The sequence below is a fragment of the Phascolarctos cinereus genome, unplaced genomic scaffold (assembly GCF_003287225.1).
Source record: "Phascolarctos cinereus isolate Bilbo 61053 unplaced genomic scaffold, phaCin_HiC Scaffold_726;HRSCAF=1367, whole genome shotgun sequence".
Lineage (NCBI taxonomy): Eukaryota > Metazoa > Chordata > Mammalia > Diprotodontia > Phascolarctidae > Phascolarctos > Phascolarctos cinereus.
The window spans coordinates 328,848,769-328,864,837 of record NW_027556098.1 but is presented as its reverse complement, the minus strand read 5'-3'; the positions used below and the strand labels follow the sequence as shown (position 1 = coordinate 328,864,837).

At 37.6% G+C, this 16,069-nt stretch overlaps 1 protein-coding gene across 3 annotated transcripts in view; it reads left to right on the top strand.

Moving 5' to 3' along the window:
- DLG2 (discs large MAGUK scaffold protein 2) overlaps nt 1–16,069 on the top strand; it is a 1,818,644-nt gene that overhangs the window by 225,260 nt on the left and 1,577,315 nt on the right. Inside the window, exon 1 of one of the 3 annotated variants that reach the window (XM_078156957.1) lies at nt 15,391–15,749. The exons of the other annotated variants lie outside the window; for them this stretch is intronic. Within the exon in view, the coding sequence (XP_078013083.1) occupies nt 15,648–15,749 (102 nt within the window). The 5' untranslated portion in view covers nt 15,391–15,647. Of the gene's footprint in view, nt 1–15,390; nt 15,750–16,069 lie in introns of those variants that run through there. 3 annotated transcript variants of the gene reach the window in all.

Below are 16,069 nucleotides of genomic sequence, written 5' to 3'. Positions count from 1 at the left end.
TTAAACTCTAAAATTCGGGGATTCTATCATTCTGTGAAAACGAAGTGGAGGGGAGGATTGTGTAACAGAAATATGTACGTATTTATAGGGCTGTGATATGGAAGAAAGATAATCTGTTTTGTTTAACCCAGATGGGTAGCTGGAGAAACATGGAAAAAGTGTAGAAAAGCATATTTAGACTTAATATAAGGAAAAAGCTTCTTAGCAGTTGGAATTATCCTACAATGTAATGTGCTGCTTTAGGACATGGAGGATCAGAGGCATGCTGGAGTAAGCTTGTACTGGGGAGCTTGATTTATTACTTTTGATTATATAGATTTAAGAAAGTGATGGAAAAAATATCAATAATTCGAATGAAACTTAAAAGTGTGTAGCACATACCATTTTTTGAGAGCCAGTTATTAAACATTTACCAGCCTACCACTGGCTGTCACTATAGGTCTTCAAACAAATACTGAATGATAAGTTGTTGAGGATGTTGGCAAGGAGAGTCCTGCTGAGTTCGGTTTTCATGAGGCCTACATTGCTTCTGAAGATCTTCCACATCTGAGATTCTCTGGTTCATTATTTTTGAACTCTGTGATTCTCTTTTTTCATTGATTCTTAAGTTACAAGTAGGCAGATTTCAACTCCAACAAGGGAAAAGATTCCTAATAAGTAGAGCTAAATAGAAAAGGAATGAGCTGCTCCTACAGAGAGTGACATCTCCCCTAGATGTCTTCAAGTGGAGTCAATTTAATGGCTTTTCAGGAATATTGTAGGATGGATTCCTACTTAGGTACAAGTTGAACTTGATGATCTCTGAAATTCCCTCCCTCTAGGAGATGACCTTTGATCTAGGCTTTGAAGGATTGGTAGGATTTCACAGAGAGAGATGCATAAGGCATTCTGGATGGAAATATAATATCTTGATATTATGCATTTCTGTAGGATTTTTTGTTGCCAGAAGATTTGTATGTATCGCCACTGAAGAGCATGGAAGCATAAAAACACAAGGTATAATCAGGGAATAGGAATCAACACAATTTGGCACATGTAGATGGTGTATGTATGTATATGTAACCATATATATGTATGCATGTATGTGTGTGTGTGTGTGTGTGTGTGTGTGTGTGTGTGTGTGTGTAGTATATGGTACATGTAGAATGGCAGTGGGGAATAGGGCTGGAAAGCTAGAATCTTGACCTTAAAGGACTAAGTAAAATGGACTATAGTAATAATGTCAGCTTTCCAGAGAGAAACAAGATGGTAGTGCTCTCAATGGAAGTAGGAAAGTTGAGAAGAGGATTGGATTTTGGGAGGAAGATAATGTGTGCCATCTTGGACATGCTGAATTTGAAATACCTTTGGGATATCCATGTCAAGATATAGTAGGTAGTGATACCCTTAAATTACAATTTATAGAATACATCATAGGAAGATAGGCCATTATATTCAGATCAACCCTTTCCTTTTGAAGATGAAGAACTGAGGCCGAGAGACAGACAGAAAGAAAGAGAGACAGAGAGAGAGACAAAGAAAGAGAGAAAGGAAAGAAGGAAGGAAGGAAGGAAGAAAGGAAGTAAGGAAGGACATAAAGAAGGAAGGAAGAAAGGACGAAAGAAAGCTCTATACATTCATCTTAGGGACGAACAGAGTTTTCTCATATTCTAGGAGATACAAATTGTAACATAGTAAGCCCCAAGCTTTCTAAAAACTTTCAGAGAGCCTCTTAAGCAGCAAAAATATTTTTAAATTAAACATTTTAATGAAAAACTTTCTTAGATGTATTATTAACTTCTCTCCTTTTATTAAAAAACACAGTACCCATAATTCAACATATTTAGATGCCCCATGATTGCCATTGTGAATGTAAACATAAAAAAGTGAAGAGAAAACTAATAGAACAACCAGTCCCATTCTCCAAGCTTGATCAGGTCCTCTGTCACTAGCCACCATATGGGCAGGATTGCCATGATGCAGGGGGAGAGAAAGACCTTGATCTTTCCCCACCCCTTGCTGGTGTCATGTTTTCTGGAGGGGTTCAATCAAGAGGAAGGCCTGTGAGAAACTGTTCCCTTTATTCAAAATTGGCATGAATCCTCAGTCCTTCAGGTTAAGCATCTGATAAGATGACTCTGAGTAATGAGTCATATTTGGACAAAAGCTAGCCCCTGAAGTTTCCATGTGGTCATCCTGAAGCAGGTACAAACTATCTGCAAATATTTAAAGTAATTGGTGATGGAGCATGCTGGGGGTAATGGTAGGAGTAAAGGGTCTCATTACATTTGATTTTTTTTTTCGAACCTCAGTTCTCTTACACCAGCGGGTATTTGTGGCTTAAATAAATAGCGTGAGCTTTCTGCGCCTCATTTCCTGGAAAAGCTTTTCAGTGTTCCCCCTTTGTCTTACTAACTAGCATTCTTTTTCAAAAAATAAAAATAAAATTTCATTTATATCTGGTGCTGGCAGAAACCCTTTTTTTGAGAAATACCATGTACCTTTTCAAAATGAAAAGAATAATGTATGAGCATTTGCTCACTTGGGAACCTGACTTCCCTCACATATTAGCTTCATATTTCAATTTTAATAGATTTAAATATGTTTGGCTTTTCTAGAGAAAAGTACCACCCGTACCTTTTAAGGTAGACATAGGGTTTTAAATTGTGTAATTGATATAGAAAGGAAAAAAAAATTTCTCAAAAAAACCCTACGTTTAAATAGGACGAAGTTAAGGGAAAAGAGAATTTTCCAGCTACATTCTCAAATTTTCTTTTATACCAAAATCCACCTGAAAAATTTCAACTTCAATCACCAGCTTTGATGTAATAGAATATGCATGCATAATCTTTGACAATGGTATCTTGTAGTTGTCGTGTCATAGTATCACAGAATTGGTGTTCGAATATATCAGAGGTTGACATCCTCATTTTAAAGCAGAATAGACAGATCCAGAATTTAAGTGATATGCTCAAGGTTGTATAGCTAGGTAAAGTTTCAGAGGTAGAATCTAAAAACACGTTCTATGTCTTCAAGTTCAGATCTGGTTTTCTTTGCACCGTGTCGTTTTTATATTACAACCTGTTCAATAAATTAAGTATGAGGTAACCTGTCTTTATCTACCTCTGCTGTTCGTCTGGAATACACTGTGGTATTGCTTCTTTGAGGATGCCAGGTAGAAATTTCCAAGGCGGAAATCAATTTCCTTACTCTCCCCATTCCTAACTTAATGAAAATGTTATGAAATCTGAAATCTTATTGGTATTCTCTGTTTTTTGCTTTTTTTTTCAATATTTTTAGACCACGCCTTTTGCATATAACTTCTAGGACTTTCTTCTTGTATTTATAGTGGACAAAAAAAATACTGGTTTGTAGATTTTGAACTGGAAGGGACCTCAGGGGCCATGTACTCCAACCAACTCATTTTACAGTTGAAGAAACTAAGGCCCAGAGAGGGTAGGTGATTTTCTCAACATGACTTAAGTAGGTGGCATATGTCAGAAAGAGAGTTTAACTCTAGATCTTCTTTTGGAGTTAAGGAAGCAGAATTTCAATCCTCATTCAGTTACTTACCATCTACATGACTATGTATGGGCAAAATATTTCACCATTTTGCACCTCATGTATAGAATTATGATACAGATCATTCCTAGAATTACTTCCAGCTCTAAATCCTTTTGATTGGATTATGAAGGGAAAATGTAAATAATGATTCATAATGTATTCCAAATCTCAAGCATCCTTGATTTGATTTGCTTGGCTTCTGACTCCAGTCCAGATTGCAACCCCTTTATAAATCACTAGACTAGACTACATCTTCATGAATTGTGGATAAAAAATTCGTTACCCTGTGATCTGAACTTAGCCAAAGATCTGAACTTCCCACATGGGAAAACCCTGCCAGACCCTGCATTATATTGACTTAGCCATTGAGAACCCTAGGTCCTCTGCACATTAGAACAGAGTATCAGAGGAGTCATTCAGCCAACAAGCATTTATTAGGAGTTTGCTACATGACAGGCACTAAGGATTAGGGATACAAAGAAGAAAATTACAGGTTCCCTGTTCTCAAAGAGCCCATGTTCTAATGTAGAAATTAACATTTAGGCCAAATATACACATGCAAGATACATGCAGAGTAGACGGTAGGAAATGTCAAAGGGAAGACACTGTCATTAAGGTGTGCATAACTGAAAATGGCCCCCTGAAGAAGGTTAAATTTTAGGAAAATCATTCTGGCAGATGAATACAGAATGTCTTGGAGTGAAGAGAAATTTGAGGCATGGAGACCAAACTGATGGCTACTGCAATAGCACTGGCATGAAGTAATGAGAACCTATATCAAGGTGGCAGCTATGTCAGTAGACAGAAGGACATGGATATGGAAGACATTCTGAAGGTAGAACTGACAAAACTTGGCAAATTCCTAGATATGTGAAGAGTTGAGTATAGCACTGTAAGGTTGGATGATTAGGAGGATTCCAATGGCCTCAACCATAGTAAGAAAGTTGGGAGAGCTGGGCTTTAGGGGGAAAATAGTTCTGTTTTGGACATGTTAAGTTTGAAATGCCTATAGGACATCTTATTTGAGATGTTTAAAAAGCAATGGATGATGCTCAAGACTGGAGCTCAGGAGTGAGATTAGGGTTAGAAATATAGATACTAGAATCTTCTGCATGGAGATGATAACTGAACCCATGGGAATTGTTGAGTTAACCAAGGAAGATCCTACAGGAGAAGAAAAGAAGATCCAGGGCAGACCCATGGAGCCCTGTGGTTAATAAGATTTAGCCAAATGAAGATCAAACAAAGGAGACTAGAGAATGGTCAGACAGGCAGGAGTGGAACCAGGAGAAAATGGTGTCATATAAACCTAGAGGAAAAGTAAAGAGCAGAAGAGGGTGATTGATTGACATTGGCAAAAGCTGCAGGGAGGATGAAGGTTGAGAAAATGCTGTTAGATCTAGCAAATATGAGATCATTAGTAATTTAGAGAAAACACTTTCACTTGACTGATAAGGTCAGAAACCAGTTTGTAGAGGATTTAGATGAGAAGTAACTTTGTGGAAGAATATAAGATAGTAACTAGTGGGGATGGTCTGATCAAGTGAGAGTTTTTGTTTTGTATTGATTATGGGAGACATGTCCCATGTATGGGAGACATGCCTTCATGTATGAAGCACAGAAAAAGTCAGAAGATAAGAAGAGATTGAATGTTGACAGGAGAGAGAGGGAGAGAGGACACTTTTCTGGAAAAGACAGGATGGAAAGGGACCAAAGATACCTGTTGAAGAGAAAGAACTTTAATGGAAAGATTCTATGTGAATTCATCTCTTCCTCTCTCCCCCTCCCCCCACCTTATTTTGAAACAGAGATCTGTGATTTCTTTAGCAAAGTGAGTTCCTGGTGAGAAAATTTCTCTCCCAATGAAGATCAGCACCTGCTCTACAATTTATAGTCTCAGACAGTTGTCTGGGGGTATTGAGAGGTCATGCCATGAATCACCCAGAATATGCTGTAGTCAATTTAAATTGAATACTAATTTGTTCAATAAATATTTACCGATAAACTAATTTACATATATACTTTTACTAAAATGCTGGGAAAAGAATAGGATGCAGGGCTAGACATTCCCCTAAGGTCCTAAAATTCCATGATTTCATGGAGGAGAAGAGAAGGGAGGAGAGGAGAGGAGAGGAGAGGAGAGGAGAGGAGAGGAGAGGAGAGGAGAGGAGAGGAGAGGAGAGGAGAGGAGAGGAGAGGAGAGGAGAGGAGAGGAGAAGAAATTATCATTAGTCATATGTTATAAGGTAGAATGGGACAAGTGCAATTAAAAATGTATGGGCAAAGTCTCCAGCAATGGGAGATCAGGGGAAGGATAGACCACTTGACTTATGTCAGAGAGATTTGGGGGGAAGCTAAGTGGTGAAATGGATAAAGTACCAGGCCTAGAGTCAGGAAGACTCGTCTCCCTGAGTTCAAATATTGCCTTAGACACTTACTAGCTGTGTGACCCTGGGTAGGTCACTTAATCCTGTTTGTTTCAGTTTCCTCATCTGTAAAATGAGTTGGAGAAGGAAATGGCAAACTATTCCTGTACCTTTGCCAAAAAAACCCCACATGGGCTTACAAAGAGTCAGATATGACTCAACAATAACAAAAACAACAACGAGTTCTGGGAAGACTTTGTGGAGAAGATAGTATTTAAGCAGGGCCTTGATTTTTAACCACCATATAGGTGAGGCAATGATATAGGGATGGAAACATGTGAATAGAAATTGTTGAAAATTGTGAGAGCTCATTTTATTTAATAGGTTAGAGTTTCCCAACCATACCATATTCTTCCCCTGACACAGGACTATCATTCTTGTTGCAGGACCCTCTATCCCAACAGGGCCTGTAGTTCCCACCCTAAGGCCATACTGATTGGTTAGAACTCATTACTAATATTCCTATTACCAATTACTAATTACTAATACTCCTAATACTATTATAGCTGGAAAGATTCATTATTGAAATTTCCAAGAGCTCCACTTGCTATCATTTTAGCTTTCCCTGGCCACCATTCCCCTATATTTGTTGATGCCCTGCATATGTAAAATCTTTAAAGGCAGGGACTGTCTGCCTTTTGTATTTGTATCCATAATATTTAGCACAGTACTTGGCATATAGCTCTTAAGTATCTATTCAGTCATTCATTACTGCATTTCTTGACACATAGACAGTATCCTAGAATGTCTAATTTACTATATCCTCAGCTAAGTCAATTATTTTTCAACTTGAAAAATCTGCCTTTAATAAAAAAGCAATGTGTTATTTGTAAAATTGTTTTTGAGATCAAAATGGTTGACTATATACCTTTTCTCCTTATTGCTAAAATATTATATTGTCAACCAAATTGGTGGTCTCAGAATGAATATGCTCACAGGTATGTATGTTTATGGAAAGGTATGGATTGCTTTGCCTGCTAATTGAAGCATTTGTTGTAACTTATCTCTTATTAACACAAGTAACAGCAAGCCATCCATCTTAATATTTGTACTAGAGGAAAATGATCTGTGTATCACTGTGGACCTTGAAAAACAAATACATCTCCCAGTTATAGAGCTGGAAATGAAAGACCTAGAGAGGTAATCTTCCCTAGTCCCCAGTGTCCCACTAAGTCAATATTGAAATCACCAAGATATTATTAAGCAAATCCAGGGATTGAGAGTTTACAAATTCCCATTCAGTTTTGTTGAAAAAGCACTGTGATCATAATTTTCAGGTAGTCTGACAATTTTTATATTGCCTCTCCTTGTTGTATTCTCCAGACCAGTTGTTTTTCTAATAAGATGTTTCAGATTCTCTTTTATTTGTTTTATTATTTTTTGGTGTCTTATAATGTCATTCAATTCTTGGTGTCTTGTAATGTCATTTAATTCCTCTTCCCCATTATAGTTTTCAAGGAGTTATTTTCTTCTTTAAGATTTGGGACCTCTTTTTCCAATTGGTTAACTTTCGTTTAATGCTTTTCTTGGATTGCTCTTTTTCCCCTAATTTTTCCTCAATCTCTCTTATTTGATTTTTGAATTCCTTTTTAACTTCTTCCAAGTACTTTTTAAGTGTGTGCCATTTGACATTACTCTTTGGGGTAAAAGTGGCTTTTTTTAACCTTACTATCTTTCTCTGAATATGAACCAGACCTTTTTTTACCCCAAAGTAGCTATCTATTATCAAGTTCTTTTTCTTTTGCATACTCATTTTTTAATTTAATTTAATTTAATTTAATTTTTTAGCAGCTTAGTATTATAATCAGGTTTTAATCCCAAGCTGTGAGTAATGTTGCTAGGTCTCAGGTCAGTTCCCAATGAAATCCTTTACTTATTCTTCATCTTGGAACAGAAGATTCTCTGGTCTCTCAAAGGCAACATTAGCTTTTCAAAAGGTCCTTTCCAACATGAAGGATTTCAAGCATGAGTCTAGTGGTGAACTGTGTCTGTTATATGAGCCGAAGTTCAGAGGAAAGGAGCTGGGGTTTAAATTGGAGAAGAGGAGATGTAGAAGTACACAGGATAATTACATTCAAGTATTTAGGTCTGCCACAACAAAGTCTGTATGTGTTTGGGGGGTGGGGTTGACATGTTCTACTTGTTTCCAGAGGACAGAGAAGCAACAGTAGTCTAAGCTTCAGAGGCAAATCTAGACCTGCTGTCAAAAAATAATTGCTAATTATTCTATCCTAAAGATTAATCATCTGACTAGGGAGTGTTTTAGCAAAGACAAGATGATCACTTGTTGGATGTATTGCAGAGAGGATTCTATTGCATGTACAGGTTGGACTGGCTAGATGAACCTGTAGGTAGCATCTAACTCTGAAGTTCTGTGATTCTGAGCATGTGATAGGTGATTAATTGCAAGAAGATAAGTTTTCTTCCAGATTCCAACAAAATTATCTACTATGACAGGGCATCTTAAACCCTTTTGTGTCCCTGACTCCCTTGCTTCTGATAATACCTATGGACACCTTCTCAGAGTCATGGTTTTTGATGTATAAGAAACATAGGATTACAAAGAAAATCAATTTTATTGAAATATGGCCATTAAGATATGAAAAATCAACAACAAAAAACAAGCTCTCAGAACCCAGGTTAAGAATCCTGGCCTATAGCATAGATAGGTTTTCATCTGCAGTGGTGAAAGGAGAGCCCAAATGATGCAATCAGAGATGCCTAGGATATTGAAGTATGAACCCATCATTGTGTTTAGCAATGGGGAAACAGAGATAAAAAAAACAATATAGTAACAGTCCCTGACCTCAAAGATTTTGCATTTGAATAGGAGAGAAAAAGACATACATACACACACAAACATATATATATATATGTACATATATATATATACATATATACATATACACTATATATATATATATATATATATATATATATATATATATTGCTTGAAAGAGTGAGTTAGAACTCTAGCTTTGTTCAAAGTTCAGCTCAAGTTATTATCTCCTACTTGAGGTTTTTTTTTATGATCCCCAGCTGCTCACAAATTCTCCCCCTCCACTCCAACTACCGTGTATTATATACTTCATACATATTTTGTATCTATGTATATGTGTACATGTTGTTTTTCTTGATAGAATATAAGCTTCATGAAGCACAGATTGTTTTGTTTGTATATTTGTTTCTCTAGTTCCAAACGCATAGTAGGATTGTAATACATGTAAATGTGGATTGATTGAGTTAATGTTGTGGTTCTCAAAATTATGTTTTAAGGCAGGGCCCTCTGGAAGGACAAAAGGGGATAGATATAGCTGGAAATCTAGGCAACATAAAAGCAAAAGATATCAATAAAAATCTATTTTTAAAATGGTGTCTCTCTCAAGGACTTGTTTGATGCATAATACAGTGACATATAATTTATCCAACAGTCAATGAAGTATTTTACATAAGGGAATCTTTAAGATAACTGAGGCTGTCTCCTTCAGGCAATAAACTTTTATAATTCTGAACCTTTTAATTGAAAATATATTGTACATTTTCCTACCTTCTTTAAATAGTGTATTTGTACTGAAATGGATGTGTGATCTTATTGATTTTGATTGTTGTTCCAGTGGTCCAGATCTCAAGATACACATTCCTTCTCTTCCTGGGTGATTCTTGTGTTGCTCCTTACCATATTAACTCAATATACTGGACACCTTCCACCAAGTCTTTTCACATTCGAGGTGTGACAGCAATACTCAATCTGTCCACCTCTTACACTTAGCCTTCACAACATTACCAAATCACTCCATTTTCTAACAATATATCTTTTGGATGATATTGCTTATGACAATTCTTTCCCCAAAATTGCCCTTGGTAATGTGCTATATTCACTTCAAAGGATTATAGCTTTAGAATGGAAGAGAATTCAGAAATCATCTAGTTCAGCACTTTCCTTTAATAAATAAGAAACTAAGGTCCAGGGGTCACACAGGCCTTAAGTAGAAGAGCCAGCATTTGGGCCCTGGCCAATTAGCTCCAGATCCAGTGCTCTTTCCAACATTCCTTATCTCTTCTTAGGTATTTTTCCATTTCCCTTTGGGTTACTTTTATAGCTACATGTAGCAGAGTTTTGGACTTGGGGTCTGAAAAAGTCTCAATTTGAATCCTGCCTCAGATACTTATAAGCTATGTGACCCTAGACAAGTCACTCAACCTCTCTGGGCTTCGATTTCCTCATCTGTAAAATGGACATGATAATCAAACCTATCTTGCAGGGTTGTTGCAGGGATCAAAGGAAATAACATATGTAATTTTTTTGTAAATCTCAAAGTTCTATAGAGGTTTACTTTGTGAATATAAAAGTGTTATACAATCACTGGCTATCATCACTATTATTTATTATTATTATTATTTTGATTCTTTAGAGATTGTATTTTGTTCTATGATTGACAGCTATGTAGTATCACCAAGAGAATATTCATGTTAAAAAATTGGGTTTTGTGCCTGGGAGCAGTTAAATATAATTGAGTTTTTTCTTGATTATGAAAATTAATATTTGTACTAATAACATACATGTAATGCTTAACACTTAAAGTGATGCAAATGTCTCCATTGTTACTATAAGGTAACATGAACAATCAGAGTAACAACTACATTAACCATTCCTGACATTAACAGCAAAGAGGTCTGCTGTCTTCTTCCTCAGGGCATTCATCCAGAGATGGGATTTGACAACCTCCCAAGACTGTTTAAATGTGATGACTACTATTCATTTCTTGTGATTCACATGGGTACAAATGATAGTTCTGTAAGCAGTCTAGAAAATATTACTAAAGATGATGATATCTTAGGCAAGGCATTGAAGATCTTATTGGTATAAGTTCTATTTTCTTAGACATTACTGTAATTGAAGCAAAGGCTTGAGAAGAGAAAGGCAGATTAGGGAAGTCAACAGCCTGATTCAGAAGGTGAATTTTTTGAATAGGCTTTGGATAGACATTGGTATCAGCTGAGGGAGTGTACACAGGGATAAGATCAGAGATCTACTGAAGCATCAGAACATAAATTCTTTAGTATTATTGGGAATTCAATAAAAAATGATAGGGGGAATGAGAAGAATAAAAAAAGGAACTTTCACTTTTTTCAATAGTGTGATTACATCTTTCAGTAATAATCAGATAGTTTTGTCATAGTTAGCTAAGAACCCTTTTCTTGAAACACAATAAAGTTATGGAAAAGTGAGTAGCTTGATTTAGTTTTGAAAGTTAGAAAGGATGACTGTGGTGCTAATAACATGTAATCTAACTGATAAGTGAAATCAATTTGTCAAGAAGGAACTTAGAGTGGCCAGATAACATCACATTAAAGTGAAACATATTTCCATCATTGCATACCTAAAATATGCTGCCATCTAGGATAATCTCTGATTTGAAATACTTTCACCATACTTGTTCCCAATGACCAGTTTGTTTTTGTTTCACAGATGGGCAAGGAGAGCATAAAAACAGAGTGAAAGATTTCCTAGTACTTTTGCTATTGTTCATTGCCATCTAATGGACATGAGTTCCTCTGTTCAGTAGGATGTGAAATAGTCCCTTCCCTGAGACAAGCCTTTCTGGAAAAACAAACAAACAAACAAACAAACAAACAAAACCCCAAAACAATTGATCTCCATTTCCTGACTTTTTGCTTTTGCTTTTGGAGAAATCTGAACTTAGAGGAAGGGAAAATAAAGTATCACTATATGGATGATACTGTCACCAAATGAATATATGGAACCAAGTGGCCATCAGATAAATGGAGAGGTGGCATGGCATGGCACATTGTAAAATAGTTTGTACTGTCAGGAGCTGTGCAAAGTTCTTTTGGGGTCTGAGGTGAACTAGTTGGCTGCAGAGGTTTCTTTTGAGTCCAAAATCCTATTCCTTATTCTGCCCATTAACTCACTGTGTGAACTTAGGTGAATCATTCCACTTTCTTTGGCCTCAGTTTCCTCACCTGTAAAATAAGGGATAGTATATCACCTCTAAGTCTTACTTCAGTTTTTAATTCTCCATATTATTTGCTTTTATCTCTATTGAGGACAAGTGGTATGGTTTAAAGGCATGCTAGATTTGGAGTAAGAGGGTTTGAGTTCAAATTCTGGCACTACTTAGAATATGTGTGAATTTGAACAAGTCACTTCATGTCTCTGGTTGTTTCCTCATCTTAAGATAATTTCTAAAATCTCTTTCAGCTCTAAATCTATGATTCTATGACCAAAAAAAGAAGAGGCTATAATTACAGCCTAAATTATTATTAGGGGAGGACTTCCTGAAGGTATTGATAGAGATTAGAAATGGGAGTGTGTGTGTTGGGGGGGAGGCTCTGTGATTTCATTGTTGTAAAAAGGTCTTTCATAAGGAATCTCCTTCTACTAATGCATATCTGCACCATCTAATCTTAGAGAGCTTTCTGGGGTCACTGAGAGATTACGTGATTTGTTCAGAAATACAAGCAGAATATGCCAGTGCCATCTCTTGAACACAGGTCATTTTGACTTTGGAGCTGGCTTTTTATGCACCAATCCAAATGGTCTCTCAGAAATAAGCTTATTAATGTAGAAAACATTTTGAAAAAATAAAAATAAATGGCACTATAGAAATATAGCATATTATCATCTTTAGTTTTATTCTTATTTTATGTGTTACTAAAAACTAATGAAATCTTTGGATACCCTCACTTCAAAACAAAGGCTAGGTTGTACACACAGGTTTTATGGCATTGTAATAAGGCAGAGGGCTGTACTAAGCTACTTTGAAGTTTCCTTGAAATTCTTAAGATTCTGTGATTCACTCATACCTACTTTTCATAAATACAGAATTGTTAGGTGGACAAATTGTAGCATTAGTTAAAAGAAAAGTAAATAACTAACTGCCCCCGCCCTTGTTCCTCACCTTTTGATCAAAATAAAAACAGATGATTTTCATAAATTTTGGCATACAGTATAATCCAAATTCTGATATATGAGGTTGTAAATCATTTTAGGTGAGTTGGTGTGGACCAAAAAAAAAACACTAATGGTGTAGGATTCACTCTATCACTTTGAAAAGCAGTTGATTATTGAGAACCATGAATTTTACCAATCATCAAAATGTCTTGTTGCCATGGCCATTTTGACTATTAAAATGCATGCATCATCTTCTGGCATTCCCTGGTAATGTCCCCAACTAAAAATATTGCAGTACACCCCCATGCCAAATGAGTACTTTTCAGACTAATAATTTAGTGTATTCATATCTTAAGGTAACCGTGTGATTCATTTTTTAATGATAGTGGTTGCTAGCTGTAACTATGGAATGCATTGTCATGGAAACCACACTTTTTTTTCCCTTCTAAATTTACACCAATGCTTGGTCAGGAAAGGCAATACTTGAAAGAAAACAAACTGTAAATAAAAATGCAAATAGAAATATTAGGCCAATTCAAGTTACACTGGGAGGGAGGAGAAGCTGATAAAATAGGCAGATATTTAGGTCCCCAGGCCATGGCAAATACTAACCAATGTAAATGGTAAATGAAGAAAACCACTGGAGAAGAGGCAGCCTTTGATACTGGCTTGAAATGACAGGTCAGAAGAAATCTGGATAATTTGGGAGAGCTTGTCATAGACTCTTGGAACAGCACCATGGATAACTCACAATACTTTTATGAGAGTGTGAAATCTACATTTATAACCTAAGTGAATTAAGGGAATCTCGAACATCTTATTGAGAATCCATTGCCCCTTTGGAAAGCCTGTGAAGTTTTATTCATTTTTTAGGTGGGAACTCTCAGAGGGTTACATCTGGTAACTAAATTAAAAATGCTAGATAAAACACGCAAAGTGGACCTAAAGTTCCTTTAGTCTTTTTATTTTAATCAGAGAATTGTCAGTTACAGTTTTCAATTACTTGACTCACTTCCACCAATACCTATTTCCTAATTTTTTTTAAGTGTCTTGGCCAACATTGCCAGCTTTTATGATGAAACTCCTTGATAAGTAGTTTCCATCTTTATTGGATGGTCACAACAGGCCACACTATATCTGTGTTATAGTGTGAGCCTCCACACTAGAAAAAGAATCTGCTCATTGCTGTTTCTGGAAAGGAAAAAGTCTTTTCTCTAGGAGTTCATTATCATGTGGGCAGTACATCAGAAATGCCAGATATTAATTGTGGTGGCACTTAAGTAGGAGGGAGTGATTGATGTGGGAATAAAAAGTTTGTGATGGATTGGATTTTATCATTCATAGGCCACTTTTGTCTCCAAACTTCATTCCTCAGACTTTCATTCCTTAACAGCTAGAATACATACCCACATATACATGCTTATGCACATATACAGACATATAACCTCACATGTATATACATATAGATTTCCTTCTTTTTTTTTCTTCCAATATGTAACCACTATTATAAACAAAAATCACCATTAACTAGGGATTGGGAGAAGGGAATATATTGACCATTGTATATTTCATTCATACTTGGAATTACAGCCCTAAGCTTGGTCTCCAGATCCAATCTCTTAGGCACCATCTCAAAAAAGACCCTTCCTTCTTCGGAGTTTCCAAAAGCCCCCAACCTGAAGCCATGCGCTCCAAAGCCCAACTGGGAGCCCTGAATGTCCAGCCGCCACTAAGGGGAGATACAGTACCTCGGAAGCAGCGCTTCTGCCCCACAATCTCAGCTCCCCACTGGCGTCTTTCCCAATCAACTTTATAGACTCATTCGCAGCTGACTGCGATCCATCAGGCTGTCTGTTTGTAAATGCGTGCCTGGAGAATGATCCCGCGGGGCTGGCGAGGCTTGGGTAAATGTTACTTGTAACCAGGTTTTCTCCCGAGGCAAACTCTAGTTCCTGCGATTTTCATCTTTCCGTATGTAGTACAGTTGGCTTTTGGCTTCATGCTGAGATCCATCTCCCCTACAGCGTTTAAAGGTCAGAGCTCCTCCCTGGCAGTGACTCCATTGATTTTATGCCCCCTTGTGCCTCCCCCTGATCCCGCCCCGCCCCCTCCCCAGTCAGGGAATCCTCTTTGGAATGCATAGAGAGAGAAGTAGCTTCCCTCCCCACCCGCCCCCCTCTCTGCCTTCTCTCTGCTTTCTTCTCCCCTCCCCTCCATGACTATGGATTGCAGCAAGACACTGGCTTTTTACCAAATCAGGAGCTGCAGTATTTTTCTTCCGATGGAATAATTTCAGCCCACTTCAGCTCTCATGACACTCTTCTGTGATCGTGGAGAGTGGGCGGTCACATCCTTTTACATGCTAACAAAGCCCCACCTACTTTTAACCCTACCCACCTCGCTTCCTTTTTTTTTCCTCCTCCAATTTCAACGTTAAAAAAAAAAGCCAACCTCCTTCCCAGGGAAAAAAAAAATCCCAAACTAATTTCCCAGTGTTAGGAAAACGCGGACGGAGGTCCTCCGCTCAATGCTGCATCTTTGATTCACCCCTCGCCACCCAGGAGAGGCGAGGAGTGGAGAGCAGAGCCCAGCAGAGCCGAGGAGGGATGGAGTGGGACGTAGGGAGCGGTTCCAGCAAGCTTCCTCTGACCAGCAGGAAAAAAGCAGAGAGCTGCTGAGCGGCATATGCCGCCAATCCATGTGCTGTGGGAGCGTCTTGTTGTCGTCCCACAGTAACCTGTCAGTGCTGCGGCCCTGAAGGAATGTCCCCTATTGTTAAGAACTCTGACTGTTTCACACCAATGATTTGCCACTGCAAAGTTGCCTGCACCAACAACACGTTGTCGTTGATGTTTGGATGCAAGGTAGGACATGGGTTAATAATCTATAGTCCATGCATGCTACCTACAGCCTCAGGGACTCAACGAAAATCCCTTTATTGCTCAGACAGAGCGGAATGAATAGGAGTCTTTCTCTTTGTATAAGAGGGGAGCTGGGGCCAGAGGGAACTTCATTTATGTTGGGTAATTTGCGGTGTTTGCAAAGATAGTGGCCCGGAGGTGCTGGGCAGGTGGAGAGGGGACATTTAATACACGGAATACTCTAAGTCTAGGATAGCTGAATGACTGATCTTGATATCGAAATAATGGAGATTTGGCTTTACTCTTAGCTAATGAGAGTGGGG